This window comes from Gorilla gorilla, chromosome 15 (genome assembly GCF_029281585.2).
Source record: "Gorilla gorilla gorilla isolate KB3781 chromosome 15, NHGRI_mGorGor1-v2.1_pri, whole genome shotgun sequence".
In the NCBI taxonomy this organism is placed as follows: Eukaryota; Metazoa; Chordata; class Mammalia; order Primates; family Hominidae; genus Gorilla; species Gorilla gorilla.
In genome coordinates, this window is record NC_073239.2 from 92540572 (window position 1) to 92562321 (window position 21750).

The following is a 21750-nucleotide window of genomic DNA, read 5'->3' on the forward strand; positions in this document are numbered from 1 at the left end:
CTATTTTCTCACACACCTTACTGATCACCTCCCCTGTGGCTGGGCAGTGAGGGGCAAGCACTGCAGAACATGCACAGAATTGGGTTCAGTCCTTATTTCTAGCAGTCACTGTGTAGCTGACGATGCTTTGACTTTTCATGTGCAAAAATGTTAGTGATCATGGTTATCATAATGAAAGGACCGGATATTTTTTCATTTTTATACAATTTTATTTAGAAAAATTAAAAACCTTCAGACAAGTTACAGAAATAGTACAATGAACGCATATAGTCTTTCCCTGGAATCACCAATTACTTACATTTTGCCATATTTGCTTCTCTCTTTCTGAACCATTTGAGAATTAGTAAAATATTGCATGCCCTAATACATTATTCAGCTTGTGACTCCTGAGAATAAGGGCATATTCTATATAAGCACAATAATCTGTCACTGGCAAAATACTATTATCTAATCCATAGATCTAATCTATGCAGATTTCCCCATTGTTCCAATTTAGTCTTCTGTAGTGGTTTTTTGTTTTTCTATTCAGGATCCAATCAAATATTACATTTCGTTGTCATATTTCTTTAGTCTACTGTACAGCCATTTCCTAGACTTTTTTTTTGTCTTCCATGATATTGACATTTTTAAATATTCTAGACTGCTTGTTTTACAGATATCCTTAAATTTGATTGTTATCCATGTTTGATGGTTCCTACATGTTTAGATTCAGATTTTTAAAAATCTGCAGGAATATTGCTTAGTGAAACTGTATCCCCAGTGTATAACATTTGGGAGTATGTGATGCTATTATTTTGCAGTATTGGTGATGGCACATTTGATCATTTGGTTAAGACTGTGTTCACCAGATGGCTTCATTTTAAAGGTGCCTTTTCCCTTTGTTATAAGCATTCTCTGGTAAGATATTTTGAGATGTATGCGTGTCCTATTCCCTAATAGCCTCTCCCCATTGGTATCTACTGATTCTTGTTTGAATCACTTACTCTTATAGTTTTTGTAAAATGGTGATTTTTCATTTCTGTCTTTCCTTCTACATTTATTAGCTGGATTCTCTGTAAATAATAGCTTTCTCTTGTGTGGTAGGCAGAATAATGGTCCCTTAAAGATGTCTACCTTCTAATTTCCAGAATCTGTGAATATGCTATCTTACATGGCATAGGGTGAATTAAGGTTTAGATGGAATTAAAGTTGCTAATCAACTGGCCTTAAGATAAGGAGATTATCCTGGACTATCCAAGTGGGCCCAATGTAATCACAAGAGTTTTTTAAAGTGGGAGAAGGAAGTAGAAGAGGCCAGAGTGTTGTGATGTGAAAAAGACTACATGCAACCATGGTTGACTTCAAAGATAGAGGAAGGGGACCATAAGCCATAAGCCAAGGAATGGAAAAGGGAAGGAAACAAATCCTACCCAGAGCCCACAGAAAGGAACACAGCTCTGCCAATTCCTTGGTTTTAGCCTGGTGAGACCTGTGTTCGACTTCTGATGTACAGAGCTGTAAGACAATAAATTTGCCTTACAACAACAAATGTGTCGTAATTTGTCACAGCAGCAAAAGAAAACCAATATTCCCTCTCAACTCCTTATAAGTGTGGATACATGGATTCTTTTATAAGTACATTATAATCTATCTCTATTACTATTCATTTTTGCATTCAAATTGTCTTAAACTTGGCCCTCAAGAGCCCTTTTAAGCTCTTAGCGACATGTCCCTAATCAGTTTTTGAGTATTTCCCTTTTTTGACATTGCAAGATATTCTAAGCCTATCTTGTGATTCCCACACATGATTCTGCAGTGTTTCTTATGATGATACTGCAAAGACAAAGTAATAGTGACTGATCATTGGGATAACACTGTTACTTGGCTTTGAAAGTTTCCCCACAAGAATGAAAAGGACGAAGTGATTGACATTTTAAATGTTAATCCTCCTGTGTCTGCTTTGCATGGTGTTCCTGCCAGTGCTGAGTAAGTAGCAGCAGAGATTTATGAATATCTTCACATAAACTTGAAAGAGAAATTGTTGTCTTTGACTATAGAGGCTGAATATTGTTCTAGAGTCTGTCCGTGAGTGTCTGTATCATTCAGAATTGTTCAATTCAGAAACTGTTTAATATGAAGTCCTCTAAAAAAATTCTTCAGCAGAATTCTTAGCTAACTTTTTCAGTTAGTAGTGGTGCATAGAAAGAGATTGAATTCAGTGGTCCAGAGTAAATATATTGAAATCTCACATGGTTTCAGACTTTCCGCTCCCATAGTGGTCACAAACACAAACGCTTACTTGGCCCTGGTAGGAAATGTGATTGAGTGAAGCAGGCTGGGTCCTGTGCTGAACTGAAGAGTGTGGCCTGTCCTGAATGGGGCAGTTGCAGTTCTCCAGCTGATTCTTGCCATTGGAGAGAAGAAAGCCCAGGTTTCCAGGTTTTTTAGGAGACGTCTAGAAATCTAGAGTTGTATACGAATTCTTTCCATTTCAGAAGCTAAGCAATGAATTCAATTTTATTTTTAGAGCACCATGAGAAACAAACCAACCATGTCTGCAGGCTGGATTTCATCCTTGGGCTACCAGTTTCTAACCTCTGGTCTAAGATGTACTGGTAATCAGCATTATAGGATACAGAGGGCTATCTAGAGCAGGGATTTTTTTTTTTTTTTTTGAGATGAAGTCTTGCTCTTGTCCCCCAGGCTGGAGTGCAGTGGCATGATCTCGGCTCACTGCAACATCCACCTCCCGGGTTCAAGTGATTCTCCTGCCTCAGCCTCCCGAGTAGGTGGGATTACAGGTGCGTACCACCACACCCAGCCAATTTTTTGTATTTTTAAGTAGAGATGGGGTTTCACCATGTTGGCCAGGCTGGTCTTGAATTCCTGACCTCAGGTGATCCGCCCACCTCGGCCTCCCAAAGTGCTGGGATTACAGGCGTGAGCCACCATGCCCAGCCTAGAGCAGGAGTTTTTAACCTTTTTGGTACAATAGATCCCTTTGGCAGTCTGGAGAAGCCCATGGGCCTCTTCGCAGAAGAATGTTTTAAAATAGATTTTTAAAAAGTACGTAATTACAAAGGAAATACATTGTATTGAAACATAGTAATCAGAATATTTTTTAAGAAATTGTGACATGTGCTTTTTTATTAGTGTATTAAATAACAATCTAGTGAAGGTCTATTAACTACTATAATTTTTAAATACTATGAGAATAATTGATATTTTGAGATATACTGTAAAATAATATTAAAATATCTGATGTCTGTTAGTGGCAGGGTCACAGATAATGTTAATACTGCCTGTTTTGTTACTTAAAATCCTAATTGAAGCCATTGTTAAATTTCAACTAGAAACTAGTGAAAACCAAGGTGTAATTTTTCCCCCATCTATGTCTAATGACCTCCAAAGAGTCTCATTTTAAGAACTCATGGTCCAAAATACGTTCAACTTATTTATAATCTTTTTAATGGTAGCATGTAATGTTATTGAGTATAATTAAGCCACCATGTTACAGTTTATTTTTGTTTTTACAGTTAACTTTCTAGTTACTGGACTTGATTCTGTTTTTCTTTAGAACGTTATCATTTGTCTTATAAGATTGTACGAACGGACAGTCGCCTAGTACGCAGCATTCTGACAGCCCATGGATTTCATGAAGTAAGTTTATTTTTAATACCTCACCTGGTCTGCTCATAAGCTGAAAATCCCAGCCACCTAACTGACTTTACCAGTTAACAGGGCCAGCTCCAGGAAGTACATGGGACCGATGCTTAGTGATGGTCCAGAACTCGGATTGAATTTTGGAGTGGCTTTACCAGTTTCTGCTTGCAATACATGGGAAACGTTTCCAGATGATTTTAGAAAAAAATTTTTTCTTGCTACGTTCTTGGTCTTGGGCTAGGGGCACCGTTGCCCATAAGGAATTGTCTGAGAACCAGTTAAGGTTCTTTGATTGCAGGCAACTGAAGGGACTTTGCTTAACTTGAAATGGCGGGTGGATCACAAGGTCAGGAGATCGAGACCATCCTGGCCAACATGGTGAAACCCCGTCTCTACTAAAAATACAAAAATTGGCTGGGTGTGGTGGTGTGCAGCTGTAGTCCCAGCTACTCAGGAGCCTGAGGCAGGAGAATCGCTTGAACTTCGGAGGTGGAGGTTGTAGTGAGCTGAGATCGCGCCACTGCACTCCAGCCTGGGTGACAGAGTGAGACTCCGTCTCAAAAAAAAAAAACAAAACAAACCCAAAAGGGATTTGTCAGAATGATGTGCAGAGGGGACTAGCAGAATCAGAGAAAAAGCTGAAAAGGCAGGCCTTTGGAAGGACAGAGACCAGGACAAGCCCCAAAGATATAGGAACAGGAGTCTTCAGCACAGCCAGGGAAGGTCCCCGAGTGAAGGTCAGATGGGGAGAGGCCTGCATGGCTGGCACCGAGGAGGAACAGGAGTGTTCAGGATCAGTTTCTCAAGGCACTGCCATGGGCGTGACTGGACTCCATTCATTGTCCTTTTGCCTTTCCTTGCTCAAAAATCACATTCTGGAGATAGAATGATTGGCCTAGCTTGGGTTTGGATCCACTCCTTGCAGGAGGGGTTGGGTGGGTGATTGGCAGGTTCTTGAAAACCATGGAGTAAGTCATTCTCCAAAGAAAGTTGGAAGATTGGAGTGTAAACATCAAAAAGGACAGGCAAAAAGGCTGAACAGACACTTCCACTATAGATACTTTGTGACAATTGATAAAAGTCTGGTTCCTAGCTTGAGATTTGTAAGAGACATTTTGAGGAAGTTTTTTTTTTTTTTAATTTTTTATTTTTAGAGATGGAGTCTCACTGAGTTACCCAGGCAGGAGAACAGTGGCATGATCATAGCTCACTGTAGCCTTGAACTCCTGGGCTCAAGTGATTCTCCTGCCTCAGCCTCCCAAGTAGTTGGTACTACAGGTGCATGGCACCACTCCTGGCTAATTAAAAAAAAATTTTTTTTTATAGAGACAGGGTCTTAATATGTTGCTAGGCTAGTCTCGAACTCCTGAGCTCAAGCGCTCCTCCCGCCTCGGCCTCCCAAAGTGCTGAGATTACAGGCATGAGCCACCGCACTTGTCCGTGAGGGAAGTTCTGATACCAGTTTGTATCCAGTCTTGTTGCTGTTTTATTTCTGGCACTTAACATGGTGCCTCATTGTTGAATTAATGGACAAAAGAATTTTAATGGATGAATGAGTGAATTCTAAGTCGGTTTGCTACTATAAGGTTTATCTCTGATCAGCACTTCATACTCAGTTTCTGCAAGGATAAGGACAGCCTGAGAAAGAAATGCAAGAATATTAAGAGACATCATGGGTTTCTATAGAAGGGTTAATTTATTTTAGTTTCTGCATCGGGGATTTGCCCAACCCTCCCATTCCTTGAACTTGTTCTGTGATACACTGCTTTTGTCTCACTAGGCTCACGTACTAATTGGGCCACCCCGGTGAGTACACTGTGGATGAAAAAATCACTGTGGCTTTTTCTGCCATTGCTTTTCCTGGAGAAGGGGTATCTCTGATGTTTTTTTGCCTTCTTGTCTTTCTGTCTGCCCTCAGGTTCACCCAAGCAGCACTGACTATAACCTAATGTGGACAGGATCCCACCTGAAGCCCTTCTTACTGCGCACCCTCTCTGAAGCACAAAAAGTTAATCACTTTCCCAGGTAATGCTCTTTGTAGCTGCTTTGCTTCATTTAAAGGTACATGACATTGGGGCACGTAGCCAGCAAAGGTAATTAGTGTCCTTAAAGAAGAGGAAGATGAAAATGAAGAAGAAGAAGGACTTTTTTTTTTTTGAGATGAGTATCGCTCTGTCACCCAGGCTGGAGTGCAGTGGCATGATCTTGGCTCACTGCAACCTCTGCCTCCTGAGTTCAAGCAATTCTCCTGCCTCAGCCTACCCAGTAGCTGGGAATACAAGCTTGCACCACCATGCCCGGCTAATTTTTGTATCTTTGGGAGAGACGAGGTTTCGCCCTGTAGGCCAGGCTGGTCTCAAACTCCTGACCTCAATTGATCTGCCTGCCTTGGCCTCCCAAAGTGCTGGGATTACAGGCATGAGCCACCACGCCCCGCCAGAAGAAGAAATTCTTCTGGTATGGAACAGCACTCTGCAAATCAAACTGTTGTGTTCATATCCCTGAGCATGAATGAACACTTTCTAAGGGCTATATAGACATGGATGGTTTTAAAGGAGATAGTTTCTGGTTCTCTTTCCTAAAGTTGAGCTGCTTGGGAGTACCTCATGAGGATGGGTTTGCCTTTCTTACTTCCCCTTCACAGTTACTGTTTTTTCACTTTTATTAAAGAATGGCTCACCTAGAATCTTAGTCTGGTATATTGTCCTTAGGTGTAGAAATTTTCAGGGTTCCAAAGAAAGGTAGAAAAAATTAGTGTCTAATTGAATTCTAGTAATAGCATAACAAATCCTTTTTGCATGATGGTAGTTTCTATTTCTTTGTTTTTAAAATAATTGAAGGATGATATAATCTAGCTATTAGCTGATCATTAAACATAATTTTGATGACAGATCATTTTGTAATTTTTTGATATGTAATTAGGAAGGAGTTCACAGAATTGAGCGTCATTGGTGTTTGGATGAATTGTATACTACAATACTTGCAATGATAATCAGTCATGTATATATAAACAGTTATAGCCTTACGATCACAGGGAATTAAAAATATATGCCAATTCCTATGTATAATTTTGCTGTACAGAAGGTATGATATGATGTAAAAGTCAAGTATTAAATATGTTAGGCTAACCTGTTGTTTGTGGGAAATGAAATGAAAGAATTAAAAACAAGAGTGACTGGGGGATAGTGTCTGTGTGGCAGTCTGAGGGAGGCTTTTCTGGCATGCTGGGAATGTTCTATACAGAACCTGAGTGGTGGCTACACAGGTGTGTTCACTTTGTAAAAATTCATTATGCCCTGCCGTGTACTTTGTATACTTTTCTGTACATATGTTAACTTCATTAAAAAGCGTATTTTAAAAAGTGAAAATTTTACTGACAGAGCTTTTCCTTTAATAACATATTAAAAATGAGGTATTGAATCTTGATGTTGTTTAGGTTCCCTTCAATATACTTAAAAGTGTGGTGTTGGCTAGGTGCAGCGGCTCGTGTCTGTGATCCCAGCACTTTGGGAGGCCAAGGCGGACAGATCGCTTGAGCCCCAGGAGTTGGAGACCACCCTGGGCAACATGGCAAAACCCCGGCTCTAAAAAAAACAAAAAATTTAGCTGGGTATGGTGGCATGTGCCTAGCAACTTGCGATGCTGAGGTGGGAGGATCACCTGAGTTTGGGGTGGTCAGGGCTTCAGTGAGCTATGATTGTGCCACTGCACTCCAGCCTGGGCAACACAGAGAGACTCTGTCTCAAAAAAAAAAAAAAAAAGGTTTTTGTCTTAATGTAATATTTACCATTCATCATATTCTTTGGAACAATTTAAATTTATGATGAAAAATCTTACATGCCAGCTTAAACATGCAAGAGGATATATAGTTTCCCCAAATTATTCTAGGATGTACCAAGCAAAGAAGTTTGAAAACCACTGATGTGGGGCATCTGTAGGAGAGTGCCTTCTTTTTCTTAGCCTCTGGTTCAGTGTTTGTAATTCCCTAATGATAAGAATTACCTAGGGTACTTTTGCAAAATATGCATTCTCAGGTCCCATTGCAGATTCATGGAAGTTACCATCTCTAGAGAAGGTGTATATTTGAGCACTTTCCTAGTTACCTTACCTTTCCAGGTAAATATGTACCTAGAAAGCTATATATTTAAAAAGCATTGAGGTAATTTGTAACAGGGAAGTTTGGAAATTACTGTTGTAGATTACATCAGCAGTTAGTGTGGGTCCTGGACCATCTGTATCAGAATCTTCTGGGGTACTTGTTTAAAATGCAGAATCCTGGGCTTCATCCCAGAATTTTGAGAGGTGAGACCCAGGAACATGCATTTTTTAGGAAGTTCTCTAGGTGATTCTTACATACACTAAAAATTGAGTACCTCTGCTCTGGATTTCAGAAGAGGGCCATAGATAAGAAAGAAATGTTTGTGGTACCTAGATTTGCCAAAGCAGTTTCTGAACTCATAGAAAGAAATTTGAACTGTGGAACAGGTTGAGTAAGTTTTTAATGATTACCACAAAGGTTCTTAGTTGGTTTTGAAGGAGTGGAACAAATCATAAATCAATGAGTCCAGTCGAGGCTAACCAAAGTGCCTTTTTGGAGTACTGTACACAAGAATGTACCCCTGATATAATAGTAATTATTACCCTGGTTTTAAGGTGCTAATTGCCCCGATTTTCTTTATAACTTTGCCTCTTCTATATCCATCTCTCAATGATGTAGTTAAGTTCTCAACGGGGTTCCTAACCTGGGTCTTTACTGTAATAGGATCATTATACTCTAAAATTAAGGCCTGTCTTGGGTCGCATCCGGAAGGGTCATTTCAGGCCTGTGGTGCTAGTGATGATAAGAGTTCCACATAGTTACATGAGAGGTTGGGCAGTTATTGGCTATGGCAATACTTTTATAAATGTGGTTAGATAACCATGTGTTTGATTTTCCTGGACAGTCCTTTTTAAAAATATGCTAAATGCTTTTCCCCCTAAAACCAAATTAAGATAACATCTCAGAAATTCTGATGTTTTAGTAGCTAATCTTTCTCAATTTACATTCTACTTAGAATTAACTCAGAATTTTTTTTTTTTTGCCATGCTATGTTTCTCAGAAGGTCACATCTGTAGATATCTGTGGTATAAAAACTTCCAGAATGCTTTGGTTTGGGAGCTTGCTTTTAGTTGGAGTACTGGTGTTTTTTTCACTATCTGAGTAATCCAGATGATTTTATGCTATTAGAGAATCATGATTCCATTAAAGTAAAACACACAGGGTTCCTAAAATATTTTATAATGATTTATAATAGTGAATAGCACAGACTCTGTTGAAGGTTTTGAAGCTAGAATTTCTTTCACAGGTTCGGTTTTTATAACCTGAAATTTTGGGTATATTTATCAACAGTCAAACTTTTTTGTTGTTGTTTACTTACATTTGAAATCTGTTTTAGAATAGATTTTTATACTTGTGAATCAATTTTTAAAAACCCATTTGAAATAAGGGTCATAGACCTAAAAGTAAAACATAAACTGTAAAACTTATAGAAGAAAACATAGACGAGATCTTTGCAACCTTGTGTTAGACAAAGGATTCCTAGATGCAACAATAGAAGCACAGTCATAAAAGGAAAAAATTGATAAATTTGACCTTTTTGGTTTTTTTGGGGGGGGGGGACAGTTTCGCTCTGTCACCCAGTCTGGAGTACAGTGGCGTGATCTTGGTTCACTGCAACCTCCGCCTCCTGGGTTCAAGCGATTCTCCTGCCTCAGCCTCCCGAGTAGCTGGGACTACAGGCATGCACTACGGCTGGCTGATTTTTTTTGTATTTTTAGTAGAGATGGGGGTTTCATCGTGTTGGTCAGGCTGGTCTCGAACTCCTGACCTCAAATGATCCACCTGCCTCAGCCTCCCAAAGTGCTGGGATTACAGGCGTGAGCCACCATGCCTCGCCTAAATTTGACCTTTTAAAAATTAAAAATATCTGCTCTTTGAAAGACACTGTTAAGAAAATGAAAAAACAAGCTATGGACTGGAGAAAATATTTGCAAAACACATAACTGATAAAGAATTTGTGTCCAGAATGTATAACAAACTCTTAAAACTCAATCATAAGGAAACAAACAACTTTATTTTTCAAAGTGGGTAAAATATCTGAATGGATGCCTCACCAAAGAAGATACAGGGATGGCAAATAAAAGAGGCCCGTGAAAAGATGCTCAATAGCATTAGTAATTAATGGAATACAAATTAAAACTATACAAAGTATCAGTATACCCGTTAGAATGGCTAAAAACAAAAACCAGAAAACACCAAGTGTGGGCCAGGATGCATGGCAACTGGAACACTTTTGCTGGCAGGAATGCAGAGTGGTATAGCCACTCTGGATAACTGTGATCTTGTGAAATATGTAGTTAGTCTTCCTCGTGTTTCCTGACATATAACTCCTTGGGTCCTTGGAATCTCCAGAGTGAGAAGTGTCCTTTTATATACTAATGACTTAACTGGTGCCTGGCAGTCCCTAGGTAGCTTCCGGATGGGGACTGGTTACAAGAAAAGACCAAGGCATGATTAGAGGGTTATAACTTCCAGCCCACCCCTCAGCCTCCAGGAAGGGAAGAGGGGCTGAAAGTTAAATTAGTCACCAGTGTCCAATCAATTATGCCTGTGTAATGAAGCTTCCATAAAAACCCCAAAGGACTGGGTTTGGAGAGCTTCTGGGTAACAGAATACATGGAGATTCTTGGCCAGTAGTGTGCCCGGAGATCGCATAGAGGTTCTGCGCCTCGTTTCTCATACCTCGCCCTGTGCATCTCTTCCTCTATATCCTTTGTAATATCCTTTTTAATAAACCAGTAAACATAAATGTTTCTCTGAGTTCTGTGAGCTGCTCTAACAAATTAATTGAACCCAAGGAGGGAGTCGTAGGGACGCCTATTTATAGCCAGGTGGTTAGAAGCACAGGTAAAACAACTTGGGGCTTGCTGTTGGCATTGGAAGTGGGAGGCAGTCTTGTGGGACTGAGCCTTCAACTTATGGGAACTGACACTATCTCGAGGTAGGTAGGGTCAAAATTGAGTTGAATTAGAGGACACCCACTGCAAGATTGCTTGCTTTGTGTGTGGGGAAACACACATTTGGTGTCTAAAGTGTTGAGTGATTATGCTGAATTGAGAGTAGAGAGTAGGAAAAACACTTTGGTTTTTCCTCAATATCTCAGACTATAGCAGGAGAAACGGAGCTTGTTTTCCTCAGAATAACCATTTGGCAGTTTATTATAAAGTTTAACATATGTGGTGATTGTAAAATGTGTCCATAAAGTCTTTGACATTGTTTTCAAAAAGTTGAACTTAATTTTTCTGTTCTTGAGTGTTGACTGGATTTAGTGACTTGCCTCTAACTAGTGGAATATGACAGAAGTGACTATCGCTTCTGAGACTAGATTGTAAAAGACATTACAGCTTCTTGCTCACTTTCTTGGATCACTTGATCTGGGAGAAACCAGTTATCACGTCATGAAGGCACTTGGCCTTATGAAAAAGTTCATGTGGGGAGGAACTGAGGCCTCCTGCCAGCAGGCAGCCCCATGTGAGTGATGAGCCATCTGGAAGTTGGGTTTTCCATCCTCTCTTGAGCCTGATGACTGCAGTGCTGGCCAGTATCTTGACTGTAACCTCATAAAGGACCTTGGGACAGAACCACCTAGCTCTCTCACTCCCACATTCCTGGCCCCAGAAACTATGAGGTCGTAAATATATACTGTTATTTTAAGCTGCTGTGTTTTAGGGTAATTTGTTGTACAGCAATAAATAACTAAAACAACTTACTGAACAACCAAGCAGTCCCACTTCTAGAGAAATAAAAACTTACGTTTACAGTAAAACTTACAAAAACGTACATTCATATAAAAATCTATATGGAAATGCTTTATAGCAACTTTATTCGTAATCTCCAAAAATTAAACAACCCAAATGCCTTCAACTGGTGAATGGATAACCATGGTACATCTATACAGTGGATTACTACTGAGCAAGAAAAGGGACAGAATACTGATACATGCAACAATGATAAATTTCAAATGAGTTGTGCTCAGTGAAAGAAGCTAGTCTCAAAAGGATACACACTGTCTGATTCCACTTATTTGACTTTCTGGAAAAGGCAAAATTATAAGGACAGAAAACAAATGAATGTTTTCCCAGGGGCTGGAGGTGATTGGGAGGGTCCACTACAGGGGGACTTGAGGTAACTTTTTGGGGTGTTGAAACTGTTGTTTATCTTGATTGTGGTGATGGTTACATAATTGTATGTGTTTGTCCAAACTCATAGAATTACACATTAAAAAGGGCAAATTTTACTGTATGGAGATTTTATCTTAATGAAAAAATCTGACCAAAAAACCCATTTGATAAAAATGATTAATAAGCCTTTTGGATTAACAGTGATATGTTTAGGATACAATACTATCTTCACTAACCGGTCTAGGACTGTGAACTGTAACTCTTTAGAATGTGATAACACAGGAAAATTCTGAGTCATAGTTTACTGAATGGAAATACTTTTTTGATTTTTCAGGTCTTATGAACTTACCCGGAAGGACCGACTGTACAAAAACATTATTCGAATGCAGCATACACATGGATTCAAGGCTTTTCACATCCTCCCCCAGACCTTCCTCCTGCCAGCTGAGTACGCGGAATTTTGTAGTAAGTGCTTGACAGAGAATGCCCCAGTCCCCAGCAACTGAACCTGGGGAATATTTACCCCAAAAGCCGCCTCAAGGTGTCAAGCAATCAGGGCTTTCCAAATCCTTAGACAACTGTGACTCTTTAGTAAAACAGTTGCAGAGGTAACTTTAAAAACTATTTTTATTCTGATATGCTCAGTAAACTTGTCAGTATCATTTATGTAAGGGCACATTGGCATCATATAAGCATGCCCCTGTCTTATGTATTTTTTGCTTGAATGTCCCTTCTCTCCATTGATGACTTAGTGCCTATGTAAGTATTTATTTATTTATTTTTTAAGAGACAGAGCCTCCCTCTGTAGCCCAGAACCACAGTGGCACGATCATGGCTCACTGCACCCTCTGCTTCCTGGGCTCAAGTGATCCTTCTCCTCAACCTCCCAAGTAGCTGGGAATACAGGCATGCACCACTAGGCTCAGCTAATTTTTTAATTTTTTGTAGAGATGGGATCTCACTCTGTTGCCTGGGCTGGTCTTGAACACCTGGGCTCAAAGGATCCTCCACTCTTGGCTTCGCAAAATTCTGAGATGACAGGCATGATCCACCACACCCGGCCTGTAAGGATACTTTATATTCCTGCGTGTGAATTATACATGCTTCCTTTTCGGTATCCCTTTTTCCCTTGCCATTTAAGAACATTCTTTCAGCCTTGATTTCTTGTCTTGTGTAATTTATGTTCTTTGGGGGTAGAGATATCGCATATCTTTGGATGTTAGGGTTTGGAGCTACAAGTTAGTCACATTCTCTCCCCTTTGAGTTCAGACTAATAAAAAAAAATACACATAGGAGCCAAATAGGCACCTAAGTGTCAGCTGTATGGCTGGTAAAGTGACACAGAAACACATGGCCTGGATCCAGATCTAAAATGGGCTTCTTATTTATTTTGCATCATTGTGAACTTACCCACCCAGGCCAGGCAGAGGCGCTGGGCTGGTTTCAGGCTTTCCTCCACAGGGGCAGAGCCTGACTCAGTAGGCTTAATGCACAGAAGAGACATGAGTACAGATGAGATGTGAGGCAGGTCTCTTGTGAAAGTCCAAATTACGGTGGTAATAGCTAACACTTACTGAATGTTTACTTTCTAGTAGGCACCTCTACTCTGGTAGTATTTTAGATGAGGCGACTAAGGTACAGTTTGGTTAAGAAACTTTCCATGAGTTATGCAGCTTGCAAATGGTAGAGTTAGGGTTCAAACTGGCAGTTTGGCTTCAGAGGCCATGCTCTTCGTCTCTGCTTCATTGCTAATGGCACTGGGCAGCGTGCATGCAATGACCATTCCCCAGTAGCATCAGTGTGAGAGAAGTCACTTCTCCCATGAGGAACATCAGGTGAGACACACAGAGAGGACAGTTTTCCTCCCAAGAAGTCCAAGAAAGAGACTATTTCTGTTTTATGGATAGACGAAGTAGCATGGGGAGAAGAGAGAGTTATCTCTAGACTTCCTGACTTTTGATTCTTTTAATATGTTAGGCTTTCCAGTCTCTCTGGGTCACCCAGTGGGTTGTTCATCTTTTGGCAGAGGAGACCAGCAGTTCATCAGGAACGCCTGCTTCACCATTTATCTAATAGCGTTTGTTGCTCTAGCTGGGGCCATTGGTTGGCAATTCATTGTTTGCCCACAGATGGCTCTGCAGTGGGTCACATAGAGCACTAATTAAATGAATCAACTTCAGAACTTCAGTGCACTCAAAGCTGCAAATTTGTAGTCAAGAAATTTTTTGCTATGTGACTTTAGCCAAGTTACTCCAACTTCTGTGTGCCTTAATGTCCGCATCTATAAAATGGGAGTATTGCTGGTGCTGACCTTATAAAGTTGTCAAGATATTTAAGTAGGTTAGTATGTGGAAATCACTTGGGATAGTGCCTGATAGAGGTGGCTTGATAAATGTTTAATACTATTTCCTATTTCAGGCTATGTTTGTATTAGTAGTAGTTATGTTTAAGTACTCACTATATTAATACTACTATGTTTTTACTGTGTTTTACTATTTTACTTTTAGTATGTTTTGTTTAACTACTAACTAAAATTGTAGTTATGTTATTAATAACTACTATTAATTAGTATTAGTTAAACAATACTAATTAATATTATTATGTTCTGGCCCTCCAGTGCTTAATTGAGTGTGGGCAATAGGAAATTTTTTTGGAAGGAAAGAGACACCATAAACAGACTGGCCTTTAGAAATATAACTATGTGAAATGAGTTGGCGGAAGCAGAGAGAAGAAACTGGTGATCTCTTTGAAGGTTACTGCAGTGAAGTGGATAAAATGGATAGGTATGAGTAGAAAGAGTGCAAGAACAAACATTACTGCCTGTGTATGGGGAGCGAGGCAGGGGTCAAAGAGGCATCCTAAGGTTTGAGTCTGAGAAGCTAGGAAGACCATTGGGTTTTTAACCAGGGAATGTAACCAGGAAGGCAAAGGAGGAGCTGTTAAAGGGGTAGAGGAATGTTACATTTTGGACAAGGTATGGATTTGGATGTCAATGGGGCATCCAGGTAGTGGATGCAGGCGGTAGTGTTTTGCAGGCGGCAGTTGTAAGAGCAGGTTTGAGTTCTGGCCAGAGATGTAGATTCTGGAAGCTGCAGTATGGAGATGGGTGTGATTACTAAGGGAGAGAAAAAAAGCAGCAGCACCACAGAGAATCAGAGAGGAAAGGGAGTTTGAAGAGGAACAAGGGAATGAGGTCTCAGAGGAGGCAGGAGAGGGTTAAATCAAGAACCCCAGTAGAAGGGTGAGCATTTGAAAGAGAAGTGGGCATGTGTCTCCTGAAAGAGGAGAAGGAAGAAGGCTAAGTTGATGACCCAGATACCATTTTAGATGGAGAGGAAAGCAGTTAAATAGGTTTATGTTACAAATTCCTAGCCTTCTTAGTGAACAGGTTGATGAGGTCTTATGCCAGGAGTGAGGGGCCTAGGGATGGGTGGGTGTCTAAAAAGGCAGAAAGGGATTGGAATAGCCTCTGCAGGGCCTTTGAAAGAGAACTGATGAGGATTGGACATGAGGATTGCCTAAAAACACTAGAGACACCAGCCAAGGTGATCTCATGAATGTATAGCTTTTTGTTCTAATAAGAGACAACCTGTAAAGATATAGCCTAGAGACTAATCACCGTCTCCAGAGATGTGAAAGCCTGGGTACTCCCCAAACTGTTCTCAGTAATTTGAGTGTAGTGGTTGGAATACACGGCACACTGGTCTATCTAGGCTCCTGCCATCACTGCCAGTTACAGTATTTAGTAGAATAGAATTAGAGGTCTGTGACCCTGAAGACCGTGACTAAGGATCTGTTGCCAACTCCAGCCATTCCCCTCAAGGGGACAGCTTTCTAAGCAGAAGGAAGAAAGAAGCAACAAAGAAGAAGATGGGGTGGTACCAGTATCAGAAAAGCAAAACTTTCCCCAGAATTAGGCTCTATGGCCCTCTCTAGTTGTAAGGGAGACTGAGAAGTGATTCTAACATGTGAATTTTCATGTCCGCCAACTAATTACAGATGACTAGATTTCAAAGCAATGGGTAAATTTGTAGAATTACAATTTTAGAATTATAAGAGATCTTAGTAAATCAGGCTAAATTTTACAAATCTCATTTTAAAGATAAGACTAGGTGATTTAAGCAAATTACCTCTAGAGTCATATACTTGAAAAGCCAGAATTACAACTCAGATCTTTCTACTCCAGGTTCATTGCTGTTTCTGTAGACCAAGCCTGCTGCCACTGTAGGAACTGGAAAGCACTTGAAAGAACTGGGGAGCCTGTTTTAGTACATCTTCATCCTGAAGCAGAGAGTCCTGAGCAAGACTGCCCGGCCTTTGCCTCTGATTTTTCTTGCTTCCTACCCACACATTTAGAACCTGTAAAAGAGAACAATCCTTGTTCTGAAAATATCACAAATCAAGGAGAAAAGCCTAGCATGAAAGACAGTCTTTGATATTTAGAATTTCAAGAACATTCAGGATTTTAATCATAGTGAAGCACCAGAAGAAGCATTAACTTCTTTTTTTTTTGAGACAGTCTTACTCTATCGCCCAGGCTGGAGTGCAATGGCGTGATCTCGGCTCACTGCAACCTCTGCCTCCTGGGTTCAAGCAATTCTTCTGCCTCAACCTCCTGAGTAGCTGGGATTACAGATGTGCACCATGCCTAGCTAATTTTTGTGTTTTTAGTGGAGACGGGGTTTCACCATGTTGGCCAGGCTAGTCTCGAACTCCTGACCTCAGGTGATCCACCCACCTCGGCCTCCCAAATTGCTGGGATTACAGGCATAAACTACTGCGCCCAGCCAGATGTTGTGGGAAGTCAGGGACCCTGAACGGAGGGACTGGCTGAAGCCATGGCAGAGTAACATAAATTGTGAAGATTTCATGGACGTTTATTAGTTCCCCAAATTAATACTTTTATAATTTCTTATGCCTATCTTTACTGCAATCTCTGAACATAAATTGTGAAGATTTTATGGACATTTATCACTTCCCTAGCCAATACTCTTGTGATTTCCTATGCCTGTCTTTACTTTAATCTCTTAATCCCATCATCTTCATAAGCTGAGGACGTATGTCGCCTTAGGACCCTGTGATAATTGCGTTAACTGCACAAATTGTTCGTAAAGCATGTGTTTAAACAATATGAAATCTGGGCACCTTGAAAAAAGAACAGGATAACAGTGATGTTCATGGAACAAGGGAGATAACCATTAGGTCTGACTGCCTGAGAGCTGGGTGGAACAGAGCCATATTTCTCTTCTTACAAAAGCGAATAGGAGAAATATTGCTGAATTCTTTTTCTCAGCAAGGAACAGCCCTGAGAAAGAGAATGCATTCCTAGGGGAAGGTCCCTAAAATGGCCACTCTAGGAATGTCTGTCTTAGACGGTTGCAGATAAGGGATAAAATAAGCCCTGGTCTCCCGTAGCGCTCCCAGGCCTATTAGGATGAGGAAATTCCTGCCTAGTAAATTTTAGTCAGACTGGTTGTCTGCTCTCAACCCTGTCTCCTGATAAGATGTTATCAATGACAATGCGTGCCCAGTGGGACATGAAACTTCATTAGCAATTTTAGTTTTGCCTGGTCCTGTGATCTCACTCTGCCCCCATTTGCCTTGTGATATTTTATTGCCTTGGGAAGCATGTGATCTCTGTGACCCACACCCTATTCGTACACTCCCTCCCCTTTAAAAATCACTAATAAAAACTTGCTGGTTTTGCGGCTCAGGGGGCATCATGGAACCTGCCAACATGTGATGTCTCCCCTGGACACCCAGCTTTAAAATTTCTCTCTTTTGTACTCTTTCCCTTTATTTCTCAGACCGGCCAACACTTAGGGAAATAGAAAAGAACCTATGTTGAAATATTGGGGGTGGTTCCAGCCAGAAGCATTAACTTCTGATAAGCCTAGTTCACAACGTAGAGGGTACTGTCTCCAGACAGCTTTGACCCCTTCCCTTCCCTGCCCTCCCCTCCCCTCCCCGACTTCCCTCCCCCACTTCCCTCCCCTACCTTCCCCCCGCTACCTTTCCCCCTTCCCTACCCTCTCCTTCCTTCCCTTCCCCTCCCCTCCCCTCCCTCCCCAGGGTCTTGTTCTCTCACCCAGGCTGTGGTAATCATAGGTCACCTTAACCTCAAATTCCTAGGCTCAAGTAATCTGCCCACCTCAGCCTTAGAAGCAGCTAGGACTACAGCCACACACCACCATGCCTGGCTAATTTTTTTATTTTCCATAGAGACAGTCTCAGTATGTTGGCCAGCCTGGTCTCGAACTCCTGGCCTCAAGGGATCCTCCTGCCCCAGTCTCCCAAAGCGCTGGGATTACAGGTGTGAGTGAGCCTATTAATAACTAGCCTGGTCGTTTCCTTAGACATTTCTGTAGAACCTTGTACTTCCTTTTTATAACTCTCATTGCCTGTAATTACTTGTTCAATGTCTGTTTTTTCGGCTAGTCTAATCTTCATGATGGAAAAGACTGTATTTTTTAATACTGTGCGCCCCACACCTAGCAAACTGATGGACACAGATTAGATACTTAGAGGTATTAAATGAGTGACATTTGGAAAGTTTTGTTATTTTTTGTTTTGTTTTAATATTAATAGCCTCTTGCTCAGGCATTCTGTTCAGTCTGCTCAGTATCTGGGGAAAATGGCAAAGTGAAAAAAATATATAAACTGAATACACATACATATATTCAGTGGCCTCACTTTATGGAAATTTAATTTTTTGTCATATATAACTATAAATATGTCTTCTATAGCAGGACTTATAAATTATATTTTTTGAAAGGTAATATATTCCCATGGTACAAAAGAAATTCCAAAACAGTCATCAGTGAAAAGACTCTTTTCTCCTCTTGTTCCTCAGTCATCCCGTTTTCCTCCCCAGAGATGATCAGTGTTACTAGTTTTTTACATACCCTCTAGAGATATTCTTTGCATTTACTAGCAAATAACGTGTGTATATGAACAGATGGGCGTATATAACATACATTGCCCTGCACTTTGTTTTTTTCATTTAACAGGCTATCTTCAAGATCATTCCATATCAGTTCATTAATAATATTCTTGTTTTGTGTGTCTGCTTAATATTCCATTGTGTAGATTAGATGTCTGCAAACTATATCCCTTGAGTGAAATTGGTCTTCTGCCAGTTTTTGTGTGTCCTACAAGCTAAGAACCATTTTTAAATGGTTGGAAAGAAATCAAAAGAAGAATAAAATTTTGTGGCATGTAGAAATCATATGAAATTCAGTGTTCATACATAAAATTTTATGTAAACAGCCACACCCCTTTGCTTACATATTGTTTATGGCTACTTTCAAGCTACAATTGCAGAGTTAGGTACTGCCACAGAAACTGCATGGCCTGCAAAGCCTAAAATATTTATTCTCTGGCTTTTTACAAAAATAGTTTGCCGACCCTTCCTATAGATGCATTGTAGTGTATTTAATTAATATTTTGCTGTTATAACACAGCATTGAAAATCTTATATATGCAATATTTTACACATGTGTGAGTAGAACTAGAGGATATAGTTCTAGAGGTAGAATTGCTCACAGAGTTTTAAATTCTGTGCGGCACATTAAATTTTTTCTAATTCTGTTAATTCTGCATCAAGGGAAAAGGCAGAGGAAGATGGGGGAGAGTGGACAAAAGATCTCTTTCTTTCCTCCTGCTGAAATGGTTTGTGGCATTGACAAAGTCAAGTTTGTGTGGGAGGCTTTGAAGAGACTGGCTCATGTCAGAGGGAGAGGAAAGAAAAGGAGACAAGTAGTTGCTGGCAAGTCATCTGGGAAAAGGAGCTGAGCCTAGAGAGCTCCTTCTGAAGACCTGCCTGGTATAGGCCCAAATGCAGGGTGGAGGGAAGTGTGCAAAACTTCAGGACTCCAGTATCTGAAAGTCTTGTTCTGATACTGGAGCCCTAGAAAAGGACTTGCCTCTTAATAGGTCCAACCAGAAGAACAGAAACTATAGGGAACTTTCTTAGGTTTATGCTGTTGTATTCTAGATAAACTGGGACTGATATCTTGGCGCACAGCAACCTAGGCAATTTGGAAAAAGGAAGTCTTTGTGAGATCTGCTCAGAAACATTTGCATTTGCTTGATTTATTTCCCCACACTATTCCTTCCCTTTCTCTCTTCCTTCATTGAAGAAAAATACCAAAAACAAAAAATTCTCTCAATTTTTACCTTTCATCCCATCTCTGCTTTGAAACAGTACTGACTGCTGCCACCTGACGTATTTCATCAAAAGTGGAAGAGGCACAGCTGGGACCAGTGCTCTCTCTCCAGTCTGGGATGTGAGAATCAGCAGCACTGAGAGCTCTAGCCTGCTTCTCTCCCCTAACTTCTGACACTCCCTAAGTGGAAGACAGAGCTGCTTTTCCTCAGACCACTTGCAAGCCTCTGGGAGGCTTAGTGTCAGTTGTCTGCTTTCTCTTTTCATGATCCAAAGGGATTTAAAGTGTAAAGCTGAACCTGGGAAAGGAACAGGACAAATGGCACCTTTTAATCACTTGTAAATGATTGTCCTTCCTCTCCACTGGTACATTGCTTGATTTACAGTGAATTTTTTTTATAAGCTCGAGGAAATATTTAAGGAAAGTAGCTGTATTATAAGAACTAGATTTTGGCTTACATTGACACTGTTTGCCTAAGGTCCTTTAGTTAACAGACGTAAGCATTTCAAAGATTCATGATGATTCTTTGTGACAGTAATAGACTAACATCCAAATATTTGCCTTATTTTGTTTTCATCTTTTCATTCAAGAAAGAGGGGAGGCCGGGCATGGTGGCTTATACCGGTAATTCTGGCGCTTTGGGAGGCTGAGGTGGGAGGATTGCTTGAGGCCAGGAGTTGAAGACCAGCCTGGGCAACATAGAGAAACCCTGTCTCTACAAAAAGTTAAAAACAATTAGCTGGGCATGGTGGCCCATGCCTGTAGTCCCATCAACTCAGAAGGCTGAAGTGGGAGGACTGTTTGAGCCCCAGAGGTTGAGGGTGCAATAAGCTATGGAAGCACCACTGCACTCCAGCCTGGTCAACAGAGCAAAGACCCTGCCTTAAAAAAAAAAAAAAGAAAAGAAAAGAAATAGGGGAAATGGTGGAAGAAATTACTATGGGAGTGATTTTGCTGTCCTCTTTTCTCCTCCCTCCTTCCCTCGCTCTTTTTATTTTTAAGGCAAGTCCAAAAATACAGGTAATTTTAGTTACTGCCCAACACTTAGAAATTTGTAAGATTTTGGGTTCCCTGAGTAGATAACCCTTTTTGAAAGTTGATATAGTAAACTCAAGTTCATTCTTTTTCTTTGTTTCCTCTGTTTTTTATCTCCCAATATTTTGAGCAGATTCATATTCGAAGGACCGGGGACCTTGGATAGTAAAACCAGTGGCATCTTCTAGGGGGCGGGGCGTCTACCTGATCAACAATGTAAGTATGCAGCAGATGGCAAACCTCTCTCCTCACTTGTTCTTTCCTCCTTCACCCTTTGTATTGGTTACTAGTATAGTTCCATTTCATTAAGAGCAGGTGTGCTCTTCTTAAATCTGCATTGAGAAGTTAAGGGTAGGTATAACTTGACTTGTTTGCCTTACTGGCAGGAATCTTCTGCACCAGCAGTTACTCCATGGCTAAAAAGACACTTGATCAGATTTTAGGGGAGGGCAACCTCTTGTGTCAGCAGAAAAGAGGTACCTTTTCTGCTTTTAGCATATTGTGATGTTAATTCCTACACACCAAGTATTAATTGATAGCATATGTGTTTAGCGTCTGTTGTGAGCAGAACTGTGGGTTCTGTTCTCAAGGTTATCAAACAGGTGAACCTTAATTTGGTATGGTATCCTCGCTACTGCTGCTGCTTCTCCTTTCTCCTCCTTCCTTCCTCTTTCCTTTCCTCTTT

The 21750-nt window shown here is 40.6% G+C and overlaps 1 protein-coding gene across 50 annotated transcripts in view; it reads left to right on the top strand.

The window, feature by feature from the left end:
• The window catches only part of TTLL5 (tubulin tyrosine ligase like 5), a 291747-nt gene that overhangs the window by 17352 nt on the left and 252645 nt on the right, over positions 1 to 21750 (top strand). For all 50 annotated transcript variants that reach the window (XR_010130797.1, XM_063698039.1, XM_055361024.2 and 47 more), the window contains exons 4-7: positions 3557 to 3639; positions 5561 to 5667; positions 12197 to 12327; positions 21199 to 21281. Coding sequence is in view for 49 of the 50 variants with exons in the window: in XM_063698039.1 (XP_063554109.1) it covers positions 3557 to 3639; positions 5561 to 5667; positions 12197 to 12327; positions 21199 to 21281 (404 nt within the window). In the remaining variant the exon portion in view is untranslated. The remainder of the gene's footprint in view (positions 1 to 3556; positions 3640 to 5560; positions 5668 to 12196; positions 12328 to 21198; positions 21282 to 21750) is intronic.